This window comes from Glycine soja, chromosome 5, assembly GCF_004193775.1.
Source record: "Glycine soja cultivar W05 chromosome 5, ASM419377v2, whole genome shotgun sequence".
Lineage (NCBI taxonomy): Eukaryota > Viridiplantae > Streptophyta > Magnoliopsida > Fabales > Fabaceae > Glycine > Glycine soja.
The window spans coordinates 2,083,233-2,107,853 of record NC_041006.1 but is presented as its reverse complement, the minus strand read 5'-3'; the positions used below and the strand labels follow the sequence as shown (position 1 = coordinate 2,107,853).

General features: G+C 31.2%; 2 protein-coding genes and 1 pseudogene across 2 annotated transcripts; 1 reads left to right on the top strand and 2 right to left on the bottom strand.

Moving 5' to 3' along the window:
- Positions 1-326: 326 nt before the first annotated feature.
- On the bottom strand, positions 327-1,694 carry LOC114411831 (eukaryotic translation initiation factor 5A-2). The gene is made up of 5 exons (XM_028375554.1): positions 1,438-1,694; positions 1,166-1,288; positions 989-1,045; positions 809-883; positions 327-702 (listed from the first exon to the last, which is right to left on the bottom strand). Exons 1-5 carry the CDS (start codon positions 1,558-1,560, stop codon positions 598-600), a joined length of 483 nt encoding a protein of 160 aa, XP_028231355.1. The 5' UTR covers positions 1,561-1,694; the 3' UTR covers positions 327-597.
- Positions 1,695-2,838: 1,144 nt separating this feature from the next.
- LOC114413782 lies at positions 2,839-4,653 on the bottom strand (annotated as a pseudogene).
- Positions 4,654-20,149: 15,496 nt separating this feature from the next.
- Positions 20,150-24,142, top strand: LOC114411830 (probable LRR receptor-like serine/threonine-protein kinase At1g74360). The gene is made up of 2 exons (XM_028375553.1): positions 20,150-20,574; positions 20,727-24,142. Exons 1-2 carry the CDS (start codon positions 20,511-20,513, stop codon positions 23,933-23,935), a joined length of 3,273 nt encoding a protein of 1,090 aa, XP_028231354.1. The 5' UTR covers positions 20,150-20,510; the 3' UTR covers positions 23,936-24,142.
- The last annotated feature ends 479 nt before the right edge of the window (positions 24,143-24,621 follow it).

Below are 24,621 nucleotides of genomic sequence, written 5' to 3'. Positions count from 1 at the left end.
ATCTAATGTAGATTTGTCAAAAAATTGTTGACTATTTTCAACCAAAACCAAAGTTACTTTCGGATCAAAGCGAACAATTATAACTTTGACGGTTTAAAATTTTCATATAACATACTTTTCATATGAAGGTTACCAAATAAAATTTGCCGCATTTAAAACTCAACTTTAACCCAAATTCATGTTGCAAAAGCATCATTCAAAATCAATATCATAATTGCTCACCTAAAAGTACAACAGTACGAATTGGGTCTGATTCTGTCATACACAATTGGTTTATTTGCATCAGGTCTGATAATGCTGTGTGTAATTTGACATTAGAATGTAAGTTTTCATCAATGCAGGCAATGAAAATCTCATCATATCATACCAAAAAAAACCTTCCCACATTTGACTCCTCCTTTATAACAAAGTCATAGGACAGCATAGAAAACCAGAAAAAATGTGATATAGTTTCTGTGACCACATCCATAAACACCATTGTTAAGACTAGTCTGACTAGAATCTATAAGCCATAAGCCAGGTCTTGAACAAACCAATATAAAGGCTTACAAAAGGATCTTTGCTTAAATAGAAACAACAGGCTGCCAGCACCAAAAGCTAGTTCTTTGGCCCAATATCCTTCAGGGCGCAAATCTGTTCCTCACCCATAGCAGACATGACAGACACAACAAGATCCTTGCCCTCAGCAAATCCATCCTTTATCTGCAAAGAGAAATCAATGATACAAACCAATCAGACGAAATATACACAAAAAACAACCTATATTTGTCAATCCAAAAGGGGAAAAAATCATTAGAACTGTGCCAACCTGAGTGAGCAGACTCTCATCAGTGGGAAGCTTGAGGTCATCCTTGGTGTTCCCATTTTCAGTAAGCAGACTCAACTACAATAGTAGCAAACCCTTGTTCAGATTTCAGAACATAAAAGCAAGGGCTAATTACTAATCTATAATAATAAAAGAAAACTGGGAACAGAAACACCAACTCACAAATCCATCCTCAGCAATATCAATGAGCTGGTAATCAGTACGATTCACATGAGGAACCTGAAAAGACAAATAGCAACAACATAGAAAAAACATGGTATAGATTAAGCTACTATTAAGAAAACAATGAGAGAAAAATTATAAAAAATAATAATAATAATAATTAAGCGGCATGCATACATCACAGTTGTGAGAAGAGGGCACAATATCCTCAAGTTTCTTGGCAGTGAAAATATCAATTCCAACAAAGTGGCACTTGGCGTGACCGTGCTTTCCAGTTTTGGAAGTCGAAACTTCCACAACCTGTTAGCAAAATATAGATGTATAATAATTAAAAAGAACAACCATAGATAAATCAATGGCAGGTTTCAACGAATAGCCAAAAAAATTAGGGGCAGAGAGTGTGGATCTAAGAAGTGGAATGAAATAAATTATTGAAGAAGGGATTTCACCTTGCAGGGGCGTCCTTTGATGACGATGTAGCCGTTCTTGCGAATGGTACCGGCTTGCTGAGGGTAGGTTTTGGAGGCACCGGCGTCTGCCTTGGACTCGAAATGGTGCTCTTCGTCCGACATGATGATGTTTGACCTATCCAGCTAGGGTTTCCTTTTTCTTTTCTGTATCTCACTCTCAGATATTCTTCCTTTTCATTTTGAATCGTTGGATCTTGCCCAACTGCGTTAGATGGACGCTAAAACTAATGGGCTTCGGCCCAACAACAAACACCTACATTTAAAATAAATAAACTTGTTATTCTCTATATTTGTTTTAGCACAAATTATCCTAAAATTATGAACATATAAGATCAACTTTTAATAATCATTTTAATTATTATTATTATTTGATAGTTAAATAATTAACTTAAATATGTTTTTCATATTTGTAATATATTTTTTTCAGTTTTCTACCTTAATTTTTTTTTACTATTTGACAATTTTAAACTTTTATTTGTGGTACTTATTATTAATTTAAGTTTATTAAATGATTATGTGTCACTATGTTAATCTATCATTTCATCATTTAATAGATAATGTGATACTTTATTAATTTGTTAATTTGTCATGTTATCGCTTAACAAACCAAAACTAATGGTAAGGATCAAAAGCAAAACTTTAAAAATGTCATGAAGTACAATAAAAAAAATATTTTTTAGGTGGTAAAATGAAAAATGAATATATTATAGGTATGTAAAAAATATTTAAGTCTTAAATCATCTATAATTAGGAACATATAAATTTGTACACTTTTCATATTTATTATAAATTTTAATAGTATAAATTAATATTTATCATGTGTATTGAATTGGCTAAAACACTAATTTATTATATATAAGAATTTTAATTTTTAAATAAAAATAATAGATGCAAAAAACATTTTTGTTTTCACCATTTTTATTTTGAATGGAAAATAAATAAAGTCACCTTTTGTAATTAAAGCCTGAATAAATTAATAATTTTCTAAATAATAAACAGTCAAACAAAGACAATATTTCATTTTCAATTATTTATGATTTTATTTTTAAAAAAGAAATGAGATTTATCAACATGAAACATTTGTTCAAATTATGACATTGGTATAGAGTATCATAAATTTTATTAATAACTAATCTCAGTTGAAATTTTATTTTAGATTTACAATAAATAATTTATATATCATGATACAAAATTATTTTAAAATATTTGTACTTTCTTTTTTAAAAAATATTAGTTTTTTTTTTAATTTAAAAACAGATAAAAAGGAATACATTGAAAGATATATACAATCAATATATGATATTAGCATAAGATATATGACTTAATGAAGTCGTTATAATTCTTAAAACTTCTCTTAAAAAATAATCCCTAAAAATTCCCTTACTCAATGGTAGCGAACCATACTTTGTCAGACTTGTAACTCTCAACAGCAACACTAGTCACCTTGACCCAGACAAGAACCTTGGTTTTCATTCCATCTATATATAACAGTGAGCTTCCCCTTTGATAATGACCCTTTAACACGATTTGCATACCTCACAATGGATGAGTCCTTGAAGCATACCTCACACGGAGAGGACAAGTACACTATCAACTTTCCCTTTGATGCATCAAATTCGTAGCTTGTTATGTTGCGAGGGAACAGACCGGTTGGAAGGTTGTACTCTCGAAGGAGATCAGGCAAGGCTTTCTGGGTTTTACCTATTAATTAGAAAACAGAACTAAAGACTTTGTCAAATGTAATTCAGTTTTTTATTTTTTCTTAGCAACAAATATTAATCGTTAATTTTTCAGTATTTTAGTAAGAATTGAACCAACTACCTTGACCTTTGTTATTGCCATTTATCATTATTGCTAATTTAAGATTATGCAAGCCTTAGGAAGAGTTGAGTTCGAAAAAACAAAATAGATACAGTTATTTCAAGTTTTCAATCTGAGAATCATGATGCCACCAAATGAAAGGAATCAAACAATGAGTAATTATTTGAGGGGATAACAACCGGTTACCCAGTCGCATAGCTTTATAGCTTGAGATGATACGCAAAGATTAGTTAGGCTAATTCTTTCAAAAATACCAAAATTGCATGAGAAGAAAGGGGTAAATGAAATGCAAAATATTATAGGGTAGTGATAGGGGATTTTGAAATTGAAATGTTAACTTGCATATGAAGCAATCGTGCATATACGAGCAAGGCTATAAAAGAAAGATAAAATGATAAATGTTACTGAAACATTTTCTAACATTTATTTTTTACATACTCTTTTTTATTGAGGTAAAATTTATGTGAATATCACATAATATGTGGATTCTAGTTTTCATTTGTCAATCTCATTCTCAAACTAGTAGAGTTCACGTGAATTTTAATTAATAAAAAGGAATGTGTTAGTAATTTATAACTTATGTTATTAGCTCTAGCTTAGCGAGAGAAGAAAGCCTAGGTAAACATTTTGCAAGTCATAACTTGTTTATGCTCGAAACATATGTGCAAAATGTTGTGAAAATACTAGGTAGTAGGTACCTTTGAGCTTGTTGATAAAAAGTTTTGCCTTCTCTTCGACTGTATTTGGGAGAGACTGAAATTGCAAGCACGGTATAAACATTCTTGTACACAAAATATTAAAATGTTTACACTGCAACAAATCAATTTACATAAAAACAGGAAGAACAAAATGCTAAATAGACTCTTATGAACTGCAATTTCTTTTTACTCTTTAATTTGGTTCACTGTTCACAGTACTGATCATTTTATATTCTTCAAGGTGTAGGGCCAAACCAAGTTTTGGATGTTAATTTGTGGCTCTGAACAAAATTTTGACATAAGAGAAGAACAGACATTTCTCTCTCTTATCATTAGTCATTACCAATAACGTTCACACTAATTTCTGGAACAATGGGGTGTTATAGAATGAACACAGAGGCAAGTAATATATATGAGTATGAGAGTCCTAGCTAGAAAGAGTTGCAAATGTATTGCATCAAATCTTTTAGTTCTAGCAATTTTGTACAAAGTCAAGTCATTTAATTTACCCAAAATAGAGATAACTCAAAAGCATTCAGAAATGTTGCTAAACAAAAGAAAAATTTCGGACACAAAAAAAGACACATACTGACAGGTCATCGGTTATGTGGGAAATCTCTGCCTTGGCTTTCTTGGAGATCCAAGCGCTACCCAGTTTAGTTAGAGCTTTATCCATTTTCCTTCTACTTTTCCACTTCTAAATTTCTCTTAATAAAAGGAAGAAAAATCATGTTTAAAGTTTAAACACTGTAGTACGGGTCTCTATCTTGGATGGTAAGCCAGACAACTCAGTGTGTGTGTGTATAATAAAAACTACAAGAAAATTACTGAAAGTGAAAACATCACCACTGTATAAGAATATACTCCTAAGCTTTCTCTCTTTGCTTTTATAATTAGCTAGTCTAATAATCAGTTACCAAAACACTGGAAAACAAAGATTCTTATTGAAAAAATGTATTAGTTTTGGCCACTGCTTCAATGTGATATGTAAGTTAGGAGCTTAGCTTGCCTTGTAATGTAAATTTCTGTGATTTTATGGTTATAATTGTTTTTACAAACTTCTGTATGAGAAAAACTAATTATAATATTTTTAATTAGAATTTAATTAGTAAGTTTTACACACTTGTTTCAGGGCATAAACACAAAAGATAAGCCAAGAATGCATTGATTTAGGCTTTTATACCAATTAAATATTTTTCTAAATATAAACCTAGATTAATAAAATTCATTAATGATACAACATTATAGCACGTTCTAGAACATTCAAAGAGAGAATTAGAGTTAAAATTATGCACCTGGCGTTAGATAAATATGGATCCATCTTTTATCAAGCCTCGTTAGGGAATGGTGGTGGAGTAATAAAGGGTGTAACAACGACTAGCCTTTATTTAATACTAGCTAGAGTTTCACGCTAAAAGAAGTTGTCTAATAAAAAACAAATTTTATAATTACACTAGATGAGAGTAAGGATCTCTTAATATGTATTACACGAATAATTCAATCCATTAGAGTGTTTTTAATTACTTTTAAAAGTTTTTCATGTGTTTATTCTGCTTTTTTTTAATAATGACAAATTAAAAAGAATCTAAAATATTATTAAAATTATAAGTTATTTTAAATAGGTTTAATTTTCACAAAAATCATTTGTTCAATTAAAAAAAAGTAACTTTTTTAATTATAAACAAATATAAATTAACTTATACGTACTTTTTAATAAAAAAAATCCAAAAATAGTTACTAAATTATTTTGTCAAAATCACTTTTATTTTAATTTGTAACAGAAATTCTTAATTAATAATTCCAGTTTTATCAATTAATCAAATACTATGTTTAAGTTAATAATTTTCTTAATTAACATATTTAATAATAATTTTAAAAAACTAATTAATACAGTACTAATCACGGACAAACCAAGGAATTAATGCTACACTCACCCTCCATATACAATTTCCCGTGAGACGATAAGAAAATAACAGGAAAAGCATTAATTAATTTCCATGGAAACGTAGAAATTCGGAGTGCAACGGCATAAACCAACAATTTTTGCAACAACTGAGTTACTCCAAGACAACACACTAAACCACTTAGGAAACATGCTTGATTCTACCCGACGATTCCAAGAACCAAAGAGGAATAATTCTTCGACAGCCATGCTCCATGACAACTTCACAGCATTGTGTTATCCGCAGCAATGCTAATCCCCATTAATACAACTTCACTTCTTGTGTTAATTTTGACTTTCTTGTACCTTCGATCAGTTTTGCAAAATCATGGGTAGTGAGATAGATACTAAATCTATTGAACCGGTCCGGAATGCCGTCTCTTTGTTTGGAGATAAAAGTGATCAGAAGAAATATCTAGCTGCGAGGAGTAAGGTTAAGATATGTATGGAATAGAGTTTTAAACGGATCATGTTAGAGTATCTTTTTTTAGTTTCCTATACAAAATACAGTATCTATGCACTTGACATTGTGACATTCAATTATTAGTCTCATTCACTCATGTAGATTGTAACATTGAAATGTCGGTGTTAATGGTCATGAGAAGATAGATATCTTAATTCATGATTTTCCCTTTTTATTTTGTTGATCAGAGTGATTGTGAAAAAGAATTTGAGGTGTTGACCAAGGAATTGGCCGATTGCAAGGTACAATTAGAAGCAAAGCATGCTGCTCACTTGCAAGCACTTCTTAAGCTGGAGCACAACCAAAAGATGATTAATGAGTTGTCTACCCTGCTGAAGAAATCTGACATCGAAAGAAACAAGAACGTGAATGAATGTTCAGAGTGCAAAGCTCTCAAAGATGAACTTGAATCCAAGATGAAAGAGATGGCTGATCAAAATTTGGAGACTACTGCAAAGGTCCGGGACCAGCTTTCACATGTTTTAAGTGCATTGAAGGCCACACAAAGGGAGCTTATTAACAAGGAAACAGAACTTGTTGCTGCTAGAGATTCAGAACTCAACTCTTTGAAAATTGTATAACAATTGGAATCTGCCTTGGAGGCTGAAAAGGAACAGAAAGAAGAACTCCTGCAGCAAGTGAAGGAGCTCAATGAAGTTATTTACGATTCAAAACTAGATGCTATTAAATCTGAGCAAGAGAAGTTAGCTATATTGGGTCTGTTTGGATATAAGTTATAAGTACTTTTGACATCTTTTCTACTAGAAATATAAACCATTTTTCAGTAGATAAGCTCTTAAAAGCACTTCTAACCTTAGATCCAAACAGGCTCATTGTCTGAGAAGGAAGAGAAAATTGAGTTAGCAACAAAAGCCACTTCTCAAGTACAACAGCAGCTAGAAGATATGACAAAACATGCAGAAATGCTACAAGGATTACAAAATCAACCAATGGATAAGTCTACACGGGTTGAAACACTTGTTTTATCTGAGGATTCTGCTCCCAAATTCGTAAATGACTCAGGCCAATTAAGCATTGACATGGAGCTAAAGGAGAGAAAGATCATGGACCAATATGTGTACATTGAGACACTAGAAATGGAATTGAGTCAGTTAAAACAAGAGCTCACTGTTGCAAAGGAAGAAATAAATTCCTTGAATATTACTAATGAACAAGGACAGTGACATTGAAGCACAGGTGGAAATTGCATTGCTGAAATCTCAGTTTCAGGAACATAGGTTGGCTCACAAGAATGGACAAGTTACTGAAGTTTCCAAAGTTGATCACTCAAAGGCAGAAGCTGAGGAGAGAAATAGTGAGAATAACAATGACCATGTCACAAGCAGAAATGGAGCTCAAGGATCAGTAGGTGAAGTTAAAAGATTTTCAGAGTTAGCATTGATGGAAAAGGAGCTAGAGAATGCATCAGGGAAGATTTCTGAGTTGAGGGCACGTGGAGAACAGGCTCTAAGCAAGGCTGAGTTTGCTGAGAATGCTAAAGCAGCGTTAGAGGACAAAATAAGGAGACATAGGGAACATATGCAGAGAAGGAGGGCTGCTCTTACTGCACTGCACTTAGGGAGGAATCTACCCCTAAACCATTTAGTCCTTCCTCATCATATGGAACACCTGGAACCTATGTAGTTGTGAAAGTCTAACTCACATGTAAGTTGTTACTTGTTAATTACATTTTTTCAGTGTTCCTAAAAAAAATTATTGTGTCTAGCTATGGGATCAGAGGTTTGGTCTTATTTTATATTGCAATATTCTTATCTGAAGACAGTAATATGTTTAAGGTATATATGAACAATGATACGTGATTGACGTCCGGATTATAATTTCTAGCAATAGTATCAGTACACACTGAAAGATGCATGCACTCTTTTGGTGATTCTAAAAGATTATATGCTGTGAATTTTTTTTTATTCAATTGCAAGCCATCTTTTTTGTTGTAAAATAACGACAATGGAAATAGAACTTAAAACTTTTTGCAAACAAACCACTAGGTCGATCCTAGTGCGTTTAACTACTAACTGGCTAATGCAAATTTTACTATAACTATGGAACCCAACTAGTTTATTAATCAAATTCTTTTCTACATTGTTTGTACATCATATATATCATTTATTTATTCTCACTGTTTATTACTGAAACATGGTCTTTGTTTGTGTAATATTACATAGATACGATTTTTTGCTCAATCAATTCTTCTCATTTTTCTTTTTATGGGTAGTAATTCGTTTTAAAAAATAGTAGAGATATTTTCGCTGACACTTTCTTTCTAATATTCTTCTTATGATTGACTTTTATTGAAAATCACCAATTTTGATGAGGTCAATGATCTCTTCTGATTTAAAAATGAGACCGACTAAAAATTTGATAATTTCCAATAATTCAGCTAGTAGAGTGTCGGAGCGAGTATGAATAACATTCCTTATTATTTTTTGTTTATGCATGTGTTACAATTATCCTAAAAGGCCTCTGCGGCTATGATCCAATTGTTTCTGGTGTGGTATGGAAACACAAGAATGCTGATGATAAGAGCTGGTTTGGGTTTAGTTGGCCCAATGATAAAAACAACAACTTGATAGAACGGTTGGGCTCAGTTCTCATGGACAAACTGGGATGGCCTAGTTAATGGGAACACATAACATCCTTAATACCCGGTCCCCTCCCAAAAAAAAGTACCACCCATGAATATTGGAAGGATGGAAAATTATCTTAGACATTCTTAAAAATAGAGTTACGCAGTGAAAAGAATTATTAATGCATTTCATTTTTTTGTTCTTTTTAATGATATATTGAATCTAGAATCTTTTATAGGTTCCAATCATGATAGCCATTTGATCTCATGTAGGTCTAAGTTTCGAGTTTGGGATGTTTTACCCACGTAGAATTGTCCAATGAAAAATCTAAAATTGTTTCCTGAGATAAAATATTGCATATACTGTTAAAGACACGTTTTGCATTCCTCGTCTTTGGTCCCTATCTGACAAGAAAAGGCAAAATAAGCGGCATGTTGCATTACATGGACTTTTGGTCTTCATTTTCCACAAGCGTGTGCTGGTTAACTGAACACAATAGACCAGTTTAATCAATTTCTGCATTCATCTACGACATTTCAGATTTCACTCTTCAAAGATCAAAGTAGATTGTTCCCGAAAGAGGGGGGAAAATCTTGAAGTCAATATTTGTCTATGAACTCATTTAATGAATGCCTGGAGCTAATATATTTTTCAAACTTTTATAGAAGCACCCATTTCGTCTATATGCTTTGTTTTAAAAAGGAAAAACTACATTTGGAAGGTCAACAATTTAATGCAATAAATACTACATTGCACGTGTGCGAATCTATCGTATGTTCCAATTTTCTTGGTATATAGGCAACAAATGTCTTTCGTAAAAGCTATATATACTTGAACAAAATAAGATTATTATGGCGAATAAAATTTTCTTTAAGTATTTAATGTAATTATTTTTAAAAAAAATCAATGTTTGTTATTCATTTGTTATTATGAAAGATTCAAACTCAAAACCTCTCGTTTTCCTTCTCTCTTCATTGATCTAATCTTATAATTCTTGTATTTAATGTAAGTGTATATTTAAAATTTGAATTCAATATCACTAGTTAACTAGTTAAGTTATAATAATCCTATACCTATACATTTGATTCTTTTTTTTCTGGAATGTGGTACGTTTGATGGTTTAAATTAAAAGTAATCATCTTCATAAATTGATTCACTGTATAAACTGTAATAACTAAATCAAAAACTAATTTTTTTATTATTTATAGTTATATTGGATTTTATTTTTTTGAAAATCAATCTATTTGGATTTAATTTGTCTTGCAAGATTATTCAATAAGCAGTTACATGGTGATATATTGAAGAATTTTATGAACAAAAAAATTACTATCAATTTTGTATTTGTTCTTTAAAAGATTGCAAAATTAAATTTAACTTATAATTTGAATATATACGTCATACAAATACTTCTGATGCAATGCAGGGTTGACCAATAGAGTTGATCCAAAAAGTCAACTATACCCATTTTTTTACGAATGAGTATATTTTTTTGCATGGAAATAACCTTCTAAGCAAGACCGCATTCCTTCAAGCTATGCACGGTCGATACTTTTGCCAAATTCCATTGTTTAAGGGATTAAAATGACAATTTTATCTTTTCTTATTTTTAGGGCATATTTTTGCTATTTTCGTTATGTAAGGGTCTTTTTGCCATTTTATTATTTCTTGTTTTAGGATTCTAACGCATTAGTACCTTTCTATTTATATGTATCTAAGCCTCCTTATGACGACAAACTTTGATTGGATAAAATTTGAGAATTTTTTTTTCAATTCTCATTTCTCGGTATTCTTAAGAATTAACTAGACGTTGAACCTTGTTTCCATTGTCCTTCCCGTTTCGTTGCATCAACTTCTTTTAATAAAGTATTTGTCCTTTTAAAAAAACAATTTAAATGTATAAATTGAACTACATTATGAGTTTTATATGAAAAATGATATTTGATGTTGAATTAATTTGTATATTCCATTATTTATTTGAATATTTGTAGACTATTTTTTAAAACAAAAACTGATACAATCCTATTCAAATATAAATTAGATTGGATTAATATGATTTAAAATAAAAATGATTAAATGGTAAAAAAACTTAAGTAATTAAGTTGAATTATTTTCCACTTAATATCGATCTAATCCAATTTATAAACACTCTTTTATCAAAAGCATCTACTTCTTTTGATGCTGTTGAACTTGAACCTCAAAGGTACGACGCGTATTTTTTCTTCAGGGAATCCAGTTGGTCTAAATTTTGATGCACGTGAGCCGACCAAGATTGTTTATCGTAAGAAAATAAATATTCACGTAGCAATATATCTAACGTGAATTTTGACCAAGAAAATGCTTTTCTGATAATATTCGTGGGTTACTTGATTCTTTTAAATTAATAAATAAAAGCCTATTGATAGCGTGAAACTTTTGTCAAACACGTAATTCAATTATTTATTTATGATTAGAGGACTATTAAAATACACTCTCTATTATTTGGGCTGAAATTTGTTGAGAATTACCAAATTATAAGAGTGGTTCATTAAATATGGAATGAGACTCAGTTTTTTTTTAAAATTTTTAATTATTAATAAAAAGTGTACTGTATTAAATAATGTGTTTGTTAACATTTTCTTAAAATTACACATGATCCATGGGAACAACGCTGCTTGGTTTGGTACTAAAGTTTGGTTAGGACCATAATGGTTGACCTGGTTGGAGGTTAACTAATCAGATTTTGCTTCTTCCAACCATTTAAAAATTTGCACCTTGTATGTAATGAAATGGGTGACGAATATGTATGTTTGAAACAACAAAAGTGGAAAATGAACTACATAATTAAATGCCATGTTATCCAATTAATGGTAGTAAGTTCACTTGATTATGATAATAATTAGGGCGCGGTGGGGCTAATTAGGAATTTTCTGTTTGGTCAATAGATTTTTTTTTATTTTTTTTATTGAAAGATATTTGTCTTATATTATGACTTTGACCAGTAAAAACCATAAATTCCTAAATCATGATGAGGATAAAAAATTTTGTGCAACAAAATAATTTAGCCTTTACACATTATTACAAGTTGGGTGGTTTGAGATCTGGGCACTTGCTTGCGTGCAATATTTCCAATTGAAGCTAGCTTGCAAGAAAAAAGTGATAATTAACCAAGAGAAAAATAACGAGGAATGGGGAAGTTTTATTTTATTTTGCTTTTAAAAGCAAGAGGATGAAATATACTCATGTGTTTTAAATGTAGTTAGAGGTAGAAGAACGAGTGTGAGCTCTAGCTAAACAGGGATTAATACAACCTAAATCATTGACTTAATCTGATTATTAGTAAACAAAGTTCGGTTAAGAAGTACTCACCTGGCCAAATTCATAGTTTAGATTAGAGTTAATTAATTTTTTTCTTTCAACTTTTTAAAATTTTAGTTTGAAGTCCCTTAAAAAAAATTGGCAACTTTTAATCTTGTTATATTTTTCCGTCAACATTTTTAGTCTTCTAAATTATTTATTTGTTTTTTAGTCTTTTGTTTATTTTTATTGTTCAAAATTAGATAATATTTTTTTCTCATTTTTTTGATTCTTTTATTCTTTGGAACTAATTTAAACAATAAAATTAAACGAGAGACTAAAAATGAAGAAAAAAATTGCATGCACTAAAAATATTAATGAAAGATTAATGAAGTATTGAAAGTTGTAAAAAAATTGAGAGATTAAAAATTAGAATCTAAAAAAGTTAAGAGACTATTTTTTTAAAATAATTAATTAAATTTTTAGTCTTTCAACTTTTTTAAATTCTAATTTTTATTTCCTAAAAAAAATTAATAACTTTTAGTCCTCTATTAATTTTATGCTAGCATTTTTAGTCTTTCTAAATTTTTTATTTATTTATTTTTAGTTTCTCATTTATTTATATTTTTTCAAAACTAGCATTTTTACTCCGTCTCTCATTTATTTTATAGTAAGACTAATTATGAGCAACAAAAATAAACGAGGACTAAAAATACTGAGAAAAAAATTAATAACGGATTAAAAGTTATTAAATATATTTAAGGGACTAAAACTAAAATCTAAAAATTTAAAACTTAATTAATAAAAAAAACATAACAGAATGGTCTACCTAAATTATACACTATTATATATTGTTCTTTCCATATTATTCAACATCCACGTAAATGATATTATTATATAGGATAAAATATATTTTGTCTTTTATAATTTTGTTATATTTTGTTTTTCATTCTCGTATAATTTAGTCTTTTTGAACTTTATAAAAAATATTTAGTTCCGGAACTTACTCATCAAATTTTTTACTTTTTTATTTCAAATTGTGAAAAGGGACTATAAATTGGATAAAATAGAGACTAATTTTTAATAATAATCTGTAGCTTTTCTTTTTATCTCTTTTAATTTATCATTGTCAAGTTCTAACTTAAATTTGATTTTTCTTTTATGAAATTATCAATAATTGAAAACAATATATGATAACATAAATTATTTATCATATAAATCTAAAATATAATTTATATATTAAAAAAATTATTTATTAATACTTTAATTATAATATAGTCTATACATTTAGAAATATTTATTTATTATAAATTATAGTTGTATAAATTAAATATTTATCTTATCCAATGCACAAATTAAAGTACTAGTATTTGATAATGGCAATTAATAATCATTGTTATATATAGTTTGACTCTAATTTTATATTTTTGTTAAAAAACTGGGCAAGATGATCTCAACAGAAGCATCGTAATATGATAATAACAATCCAACATATAAGATTTTCATATAATTGTCCAAAGGATAAAATTGCATAAATATATATCAGATGGTCCTCACTCTCACTCCATTGCTATATATATATATATATATATATATATATATATATATATATATATATTAAACTTTGCCGTAAAGCCAAATCCAAGAATGTGACGGAGGTTGGCACGTTCGTCGTTACTCAATGAACCAATATTGCTAGTTGTATAATGTTCTGCATAAAGAGTTATAACATTATTGGAACCAAAAAATCAAACAAATCATTAGTTTTATTATTCTGTTGAAAAAATTGTGTTATAAATTTTAAATGTTTGGCTTAGATACAACATTATTTCTTCTATTTTGTCAAATTTGCAATTTTTGTATCCTATTTTAAAATATAAATATTTGATTTTTTTTATAGAAAATTTATAATTTTGGTTTAATTTATAATTTTGTTACATTTATTTTTATATTTTAATTAATTAAATTATTTATTAATGATACGTTAAATGAATATATTAGATCAAAGATTTAATTAGACCAAAATAAAAAAATAAAATATAAACAAAATTGATAATTAAATCAAAATAGTGAATTTTTTAAAATGTAATCTATATGAATCAATGAAAATTATGAATTAAATAAAATTACATTTAAGCCTAAATATTTTAAAAATTATTCTTATCATATTTATTGAAGATATGGCATATATAACTAGGCATGTCTTGGTATATATTATTTCAAAGTAGTTATTAATGTAACATAACATCATTCTTAAATGATGGTATGGATTATTTTAGATTTTTTTATTATAGCAAATTATAACTAACAAAAAATTATCAAGGATAAAAAAAAGTTCATCATATTTATTTATAATGACTATATTGAAAATTGAATTGGACCCTCTTTAAAAAAAAATGAATTGGACTAATTGATTCGACCCAAAAATTTGGTAAATTAGTTTTTTATCCTGTCCATTAAACCAGAGAACCGATTGAGGATTGACTCAATTAAAATCTGATAAAAAGTACTAAAAATCGATGCTTTCCAGTTTGCAACAGGTTAAATAAAGACGTTGCTTTACCTCTTAAAAAAAAAGACGTTGTTTTACTTCTCCAAAAAATAAAATAAAATAAAGACGTTTTGTTTTATTTATTTATTTTCATAGTTACTGTTTTGGTGATCCACACTTCTACAGCACATCATTGTGAAATTTCTGGGACGTGACTCAGTATCACCAAGCTTTGAGTACTGTTTGCTGAAATTCCAATTGCAATGACAAGTCTAGCTACTATCACCGTGTGAACCATGCAAGCTTGCTGCCGTTGAATTAATTCTGCAACTTACAATTGCAACTGAGAGACCCGAATGGTTAGGTATTATTTATAATCTCAATTAATTTTCATATGCTACACAACTAAATATTTCTTTTCATAAATTAAAAACTTGAATATGTATTTCATAAAAATTGATCTAAGACTATAAACATATAGTATTCCAGGAGGATCAATAATATCCAATAATTTCTCCATGACATACCTGTACGTATGCCTTGCTTGTTTGATCAATATATCTCATGAATAGTTAGACTTAGGGTAAACTGGATAGTTAGACGTGTACAGGGTTTCATTTATGTGACCTGCGGTTGTAATTTTTGTTGTATTTGTAGTTTTTCCTGTGTGATGAGGTTATGGTAGTTTGATTTTATTTTTTTTTACATATTATTTCATAGATTATATATTTTCCTAAAAATATTATTTAATTAATACCAGTTAGATTACAGATTAACTAAAGTTGAACCACTTTAATATTTTTTGAAAAAATACCACGTGCATGACAATTGTCAAATCATGAATTTAAAGAAGGTCCTCACATGTCTTATACCCTTGGCTGGACACGGGCGCGGCCAAAACTATTACAATCTTGTTCCAGTACATTGAATATTTGTCTTTATATTGGCTAAAAAAAATTGTCTTTATTAATTCTTTCCGTTTAGGCTCATCATCAGTCATCACTATTCTTTTTATAAACATGTATTTTTATAATAACAAACGAAAAACATAATTATTTAGTAGTTATATATATTAATGGCTAAAGAAAGAGCATCACTTACTCTAAAAAATATAATGATATATTATCATTATTAAATTTTAAAAAACTTCTCCAGATAAAGAAAAAAATCAAGTTAATACTAAAGATATTTGTCATTATCATTTTTTTGTTTACAATTTGACACTTAATTATATATTTAAATGCTTCTCAAGTTATAAAAAAAATTAGCTAAAGAAAGAGCATCCACTTAACTATGATGTTTTTGTTCTTATATTTTTAAGAAAAAATATGTTTTTCTAAATATGCAAATATTTGAAATTCATCCTTTTTACAAAATTTTTGATATAGTTTTTATTTTCATAGAATTGAAATGTGTTATTTTTAGACCTGGAATAAGGTTCAAATTTTTGAACCTACATGTATTGTTTTTTTTACATCAGTTATATGCATAACAAATGTAAAATGTAAAAAACATCATATTGGTAATGCAAACCAATGTAAAAAAAATATTATCATAACTTCTGATTTATCTAAGTTTCATTTGAGCCAAAAAATGATATATTTTAACTCTGTGAGGATGAAAAACATACTAAAATTTTTACATAAATGAATTCTCAAATATTTTCATCTAGCCTATTTTAAATGGATAAATTTAATTTTTCATCTTTCAAAAATATGTAAATTTAGATTTTTTTTAAATTTTGTGCTGGTAAAAAATCTCCATTAAATATTAAGTTTAAACATGAAGAGAGACTAAATTTACATATTTTGAAAAATTAGATAACTAAATTTTGGATTTGAAAAATACAGGGACGAAAATCAAGTTTAACTATTTCTATGAATTTTAAAATTTATGAATTTAAAACTAACAAAAATTTATTTTGATTAAAATCAAAATTTATTATATTTATAGGATCTATCAAATATATTAAATAAAAAATAATTTCTTATAAACATATGAAATAAACCAGACATACTTTATTTTTAATTTGTTTAATGTTGATAAAGTAGGTAATTCAAAATTAGACCAACTTGCAGGCTAATCCAAAACTAAGTCGAGATATGAACAAATAATCTGACTCATTAGCATATGTAAGGGATAGTTAAATAATATGTAACTTTTTCTTATATTTAGTTAAAGACAAAATCTAAAATCTAAAATCTAATCTAATATGAAGGAAAACTAGTTTAGGTAACATTTAATTTCAAAATTGGTTAATTAAAATTTTTAATGTCAGATGATTACTTGAATTAATTACTTTTTATTTTGTTTTGGTGACAACCTTTTTAATTATTTTAGTTTATGCATACATTTGATTTAAGGAAGAAAACAAATACTGAAGTCAAGTACTTTTAGCATTATATTTTAGAATAATTATGTTGGCGCAATAGATTTGAATAACTAGATTGTGTATATAAATAATTTTAAAATTATGGTGACAAAAAATGCTTGTTATTAAATATATAGAGATGATACATCATGACAATGAAATTAGAACTAAAATTTTGAAATTATATTGTATTTTTCATACATTTTACATGCTGATAAATTGAAATTAAAATGCTAATGATCTTATAGCTCAATCGATAGCAACTTGGTTTTTAAAATTAGAGTATGGCAGCTAAGTTAAAAGTTTAATTCTATACTAATTTGTGAAAAATATCAAGTAATTCTAGTAAAATATACATTTTAACATCAAATTTACGTAAAGCAAAAAAATGTATGGTTGTAAGCTCTGTATCAAATGCTTTCTTGTTTCCTTTTGGTTGTAAGCTCTGTATCAAATTAGAAAGGGACACGTCAATTCAAAAGTCTACCTCATTTTAATTAGGTTTCAGGGAAGATATATCCATGACGTCGTTTGTAACGTATTTCATTAATTCTCATAACGTTTTCCATTAACATGTTCTCCTTCCCTCTTCTCCCTAGTCCCTACGTTTCTTTGACAACAAATTTGGTACCCTGAAACCTTCAATTTGTTTTCATGCATTACAAGAAGAAATAATAAAATATTTGATGAAATACTGGTATGACCTACCAGAGTTTGTGGTTAATTTTGTGAAAACCCGAGAACCATATTACTTCAAAGAAATTGTTTTTTTAAGGGACATTTGATCGAACAAGTCGTGAGCATGTTCAATTTCAATGGTACATGGGGTGGGTAATCATCATGTTTTAGCAAGCAAGGTTGCAGGACAACTGGACAAGGGATTTCCTTAATGCAAATCCAATTTTTTTTTTCTTGTGTAATCCAATTATTACTGACAGTTCCCTTCAATACAAACCTAAATATTTAATGCAGCTTTTTTTTTTGTTGAATAAATTTTAATGCAGCTTTCTTTTTGTTGAATAAATTTTAATGCAGCTAACAATCCGTAAAAGAGAAATAAGGCGAACATGTTTAATGGAGAATGTGGAGGGAAGAATGAAATAAGTCACAAACAACATTAATCTTCAATGAGGCCTAATTAAAAGAGAGGTAGAATTTTTAATTGCCGTATCACTTTCTAATTGGGAGAAAAGGGAATGAGACAGAAAAAAGGGACAGGAAATCTTGATTCATAAACTCTATCATGCAACCGATGTCCAAAGCTAGCTAACGAGTTATATTTTCAAAAAATGATTAGTCATTTTTAAACATTTATTTTTAATTACTTATATGTCAATAAATTTATTATATCATATGTATCTACCAAAATCGTTAAGAAAAGAATATTAAATTATGTAAAAATTCTAAAATAAAATTAACTAGTAATAAAAGTTCTAAACCTTTTGATTAAATTATGCAAAAATTTTAAAAATTTTAAGTGGTCGGACAAGTTTGGGGTCGGGGACGGGGCGAATGTAGAATCCCATACCCGTACCCGACTTTTGGTTATCGGGGAAAACCCGAACCCAAACCTATACCTGATCAACTCAGATATTATCTATTAAAGTCGAGATAAATTTGGACGGATACTCACGGATACAGATTTTCTTGTCATGTATACTTTTTTTTTCCTTAATCTAATAGCAGAAGTTATCCTAAAAAATTATTACGTATTTAATACATTTTTAATTTTAAATATTATAATAAAAAGCTATAGTACTACGATGTTAAAAATTCGTCACTATGGAAAGGTACGAGATAGAGTCATCATACATAATCTTATTCTTACATATGTAAAGATATTGTTTTAGAATTCAAACTCATGTTGGTCATCGAAACACAACTTATATTATAATAAAATTGCAAAGAATATATCATATTATTCAAAACAGTTCTATCCGCATCGGATAGGAAGATGTATTTGTCATTTGAAATGGACAGAGTTAATGAATCTAGAATGAACTAAGTTAACACATAAACCCAACTGAAATAGACTAAGTTGATGCTTGGCCGAAATGATATATGTAAAATGGTCTATCTGAATTGGATTACGCTGAAGTTCAAGATGAAATCGAAATGAACTCTATAACAAAGTTAAAACTCCATAAAAAAAATTGGATATATGCGGAAGGTATTTCAATGTTCAAGTCAATAAATATTCTACTTGAATAATTTTTTGATAATAAATGCCTATATCATATAATAGTGTTGTATTTATAAGAGCTTAATTATAATGGATTGGATTTCTTGATATAGCACTTTTTGGTGGGAAGGAAACAACGACGGAACAAAAACCATTAAAAATGTGTTGATGAAAAAACTGAAAATTAAACATTAAAAACGCTAATGTAGTTTGTTGGTACCCGAGGCTAATATGGATAGCATTACCAAAATTGTTGTGGTATGGTATGAGGTTCCTTTGGCTTTACTTGTATCCGTTCGCATTTACTTGCCATCACGAACATGACATTTATGGCTATCCAAACGACATTATACGATACACCATTTTTAACCACTTTGAATTTGATTCAACTGGTATCTAAATTCAGGGGCCTTCTTAGCAACTCCCTAGCCTTATTCACAGATGCTGTCCCCGTATATCGTTGCCAAATTTTCCACGAAATTCACAAAAACGCATCTACTAACGGCGGTCTAGTTTCTACCTTGCTTAAGCCACAATACTCTTTAAATTATATATATTATTCACGTAACATGTCATAAACATTTTATAAAATGTAGAAATATATTGTGCAAAAAGTAAGTAAAGGCCAATTTCTCGTGTCCTTTTTGCCTTTGATCATGTATACAACAACCTAATCTATCTACCAACATTGGTAATTGCGTAAACCATGTCTGTCTTGTAACTTTGTTTAGTCACAGGTCAAACTGAAAGCCGTGCGGGCCAATTTTCTCCGAACCGGTCAGCAAGGGAGGCTCGACCGGTCTCTCTGGCTCCTCCAAAACGTGAGCTTCTTTATCTTTTTCCTTATGCTTCCATTCAGAAATGTGAATCCTTGAATAAATAAATGCACCCAAGTAGATCCATGCAACTTATTTTGTTTTTACATAATCATACGTAGCCACCATTCATTAAATTACAATTATTCCTGAGACCTGAACACACGTATCTTCAACGAGTAAAAGTAAACATATAATGCAAGTGAAGCTTCGTGTTCTGAGTTCCATTTTTGTCTCCCTGCTGCTATACCTCCCAGTCCAACACGCTCCCCAGTGGCTTCAATTTCCTCTTTTTCTTGAGTAGTAACTCTTATTTTATTCTGTGAACCATCAGCACATGAGTTTTGATCAATAAAGAAAAACAAGAGAAGAAGCAAAAGAAGGAAAGAGATACTCCAAGCAGCAACATAAATGTCAGAGCAGGAAACACATTCTTGTGGCTTACTCTTATTCTTTTTCTGGATCCTTCTTTCAGGTAATCATTCTTTTGCTCTATTGTACTCTTGAGAATTAGTATTATTTTATTCAGTGTTCAAAGGTTGGCGATTCTGTTATACAGTTATAAACTTGTGTCTTTGTGTTTACCGAGGATTTTTTTTTTTTTGCTTTTGTGTTTGGTTTTGGCAGGTAAAGCTGTTGTAGGGGAATCTTTGGACAAAGACAAAGAGGTTCTGCTGAAGCTGAAATTGTACCTGGACAGCAAAATTCTTGCAGACAGAGGAGGGTACATATATTGGAACACCAATAGCTCCAATCCTTGTGAATGGAAAGGAATTTCATGCAGTGCTACGAAGAGGGTGGTTGGCATAGACCTTTCTAATAGTGACATCACTGGTGAGATATTTAAGAATTTCTCGCAGCTCACTGAACTCACACATCTTGATCTCTCTCAGAACACGCTCTCTGATGAGATTCCTGAGGACTTGAGGCACTGCCACAAGCTCGTGCATCTCAACCTATCACATAATATTCTTGAAGGGGAGCTGAACTTGACTGGATTGATAAGCTTGTGCACATTGGACTTGTCAAATAACAGATTTTATGGGGATATTGGGTTGAATTTTCCTGCCATTTGTGCCAATTTAGTCATTGCGAATGTCTCAGGTAATAAATTGACTGGTAGGATTGAAAGCTGCTTTGATCAATGTGTAAAGTTGCAGTACTTGGATTTGAGCACCAACAATCTGAGTGGAAGCATATGGATGAAGTTTGCGAGGCTCAATGAGTTTTATGTTGCCGAGAACCATCTAAATGGGACTATTCCTTTGGAAGCTTTTCCTTTGAATTGTAGCCTTCAAGAACTAGACCTTTCACAAAATGGATTTGTTGGTGAGGCACCTAAGGGGGTTGCTAACTGCAAGAATTTAACCAGTCTGAATCTTTCTAGTAACAATCTTACTGGGACTATTCCCATTGAAATAGGGTCCATTTCAGGCCTTAAAGCATTGTACCTGGGAAACAACAGCTTTTCAAGAGATATTCCTGAGGCCCTTCTGAACTTGACCAATTTGTCCTTCTTGGATTTGAGCAGAAACCAATTTGGTGGGGACATACCAAAGATATTTGGCAAATTTAAGCAAGTAAGCTTTCTTCTGTTGCACTCAAATAATTACAGTGGAGGATTGATATCCTCAGGAATTCTCACATTACCAAACATTTGGCGGTTAGACCTAAGCTACAATAACTTTTCAGGTCCACTACCTGTTGAGATTTCTCAAATGACAAGTCTGAAGTTTCTAATGTTATCCTACAACCAATTCAGTGGATCCATTCCACCTGAATTCGGAAACATTACCCAACTTCAAGCCCTTGACCTTGCCTTCAACAATTTGAGTGGGCCTATACCCTCAAGCCTTGGAAACTTGAGCTCCCTCTTATGGTTGATGCTTGCAGACAATTCTTTAACCGGAGAAATCCCTCTGGAGTTGGGAAACTGTTCAAGCTTGTTATGGCTAAACCTTGCCAACAATAAGCTCTCTGGAAGTTTGCCTTCTGAACTGTCCAAAATTGGAAGGAATGCCACGACCACATTTGAATCGAATAGGCGAAACTATCAAATGGCTGCTGGATCTGGTGAATGCTTAGCAATGAGGAGATGGATACCTGCAGATTACCCTCCATTCAGCTTTGTGTATAGCCTCTTAACCAGGAAAACTTGTAGAGAGCTTTGGGACAAATTGCTCAAAGGATATGGTGTTTTCCAGATTTGCACGCCTGGTGAAAGAATTCGCAGAACTCAGATATCCGGGTATATTCAGCTAAGTTCAAACCAGCTCAGTGGTGAAATCCCTTCAGAGATTGGGACAATGGTGAACTTCAGCATGATGCACTTGGGGTTCAACAACTTCTCTGGGAAGTTCCCTCCAGAGATTGCAAGTATTCCCATTGTGGTGCTAAACATCACAAGTAACCAGTTTTCAGGTGAAATTCCCGAAGAAATTGGCAGCTTGAAGTGCTTGATGAATCTTGACTTGTCATACAACAATTTCTCTGGGACCTTTCCCACAAGTTTGAACAACTTGACAGAGCTTAACAAGTTCAACATCTCATACAACCCCCTAATATCCGGTGTGGTTCCATCAACACGACAGTTTGCTACCTTTGAGCAAAATTCATATTTAGGCAACCCCCTTTTGATCCTTCCCGAGTTTATCGATAACGTTACCAATCATACAAACACCACCTCTCCCAAAGAGCATAAAAAGTCCACAAGACTGTCTGTGTTTTTGGTGTGTATAGTTATAACACTGGTTTTTGCAGTATTCGGGCTTCTTACGATCCTAGTCTGTGTATCGGTGAAAAGCCCTTCAGAGGAACCAAGATACCTCTTGAGGGATACAAAACAATGGCATGATTCCAGCAGCTCCGGATCCTCATCATGGATGTCTGACACAGTTAAGGTTATCCGTCTGAACAAGACAGTTTTCACACATGCCGACATTCTGAAAGCAACTAGCAGCTTCTCAGAGGACAGAGTTATAGGAAAAGGAGGGTTTGGAACAGTGTACAAGGGAGTGTTTTCAGATGGCAGACAAGTGGCAGTGAAGAAGCTTCAAAGGGAAGGTCTTGAGGGTGAGAAGGAATTCAAGGCTGAAATGGAGGTTCTGAGTGGTCATGGCTTTGGTTGGCCACATCCAAACCTGGTCACACTCTACGGTTGGTGCCTAAATGGTTCAGAGAAGATACTGATTTATGAGTACATAGAAGGTGGAAGCTTGGAGGATTTAGTCACTGATAGAACACGTTTCACATGGAGGAGGAGGCTAGAAGTGGCAATTGATGTGGCACGTGCACTAATCTATTTGCACCACGAGTGCTACCCTTCTGTTGTTCACAGAGATGTGAAGGCTAGCAATGTGTTACTAGACAAAGATGGGAAGGCCAAGGTTACCGATTTTGGGCTTGCTAGAGTGGTTGATGTTGGGGAGAGTCATGTGAGTACTATGGTGGCTGGGACTGTGGGCTATGTTGCACCTGAATATGGACACACTTGGCAGGCTACTACAAAAGGGGATGTGTACAGTTTTGGGGTGTTGGTTATGGAGCTGGCAACAGCAAGAAGAGCAGTGGATGGAGGGGAAGAGTGTTTGGTGGAGTGGGCTAGGCGTGTTATGGGTTATGGACGACATCGCGGGTTGGGTCGTTCTGTGCCGCTTTTGCTAATGGGTTCTGGGCTTGTTGGTGGGGCTGAGGAGATGGGTGAGTTGCTAAGGATTGGGGTGATGTGCACAACTGATGCACCACAGGCTAGGCCTAACATGAAGGAGGTTCTTGCTATGCTGATTAAGATATCCAACCCCAAGGGGGACTCAAGTTATGGACCCTACCTTATTTAGTCTTTTTGTGTTAAGGGGATTGATGGATCTGCGAGAAAAAAAATGTGCATAGGTTAAGGTGTAGCATAGTTTACATAGAAACAATGTGTCATGCACAGTTGACTCTACTATTGTATATACACAGAAACTTCATTCATTATGTTAAAGAAGTCGCTCAATTTAGTTGTGTAACACGTTTTCCTATAGTGATTTTACATTCTTATGTTTGTTTCTTCTTTTTGATGATTATTCAGCAATCAGCACATCAGTTCTTTTGTATTAATTTGCTGTAACATTTAGTTAACCATTTCTGCATATAGATACACACACACACTTTATACCATCAATATGAAATGGAGCAAGAGAGAAATTGAACAACGTCAAGAGCCTTGAGGATGACAAGTGATTAGAATGTCAAACAGTAGAGTATACCCCTTTACCAAGAAGGCAAAAATATAGCTTTCATTTTGTGCTAATATGGCCATACGCTGGAGCTAACATGTAACATTAGGTCACAAGTTATAGTTATTAATCACGGTATAACTATTAATTGCCGTTCAAAAAAACAACTGGTATAACTACTCATTTTTGTCAATAAACACGGTTTAATCTGCGTTCGATCCATTCTTGGCGTTGTCAAGGAAGGATGTTAGTCCCTAACCAACAGTTTCCTCCCAGTACCTCCTTCTAGCCAATGGTTGTGATGC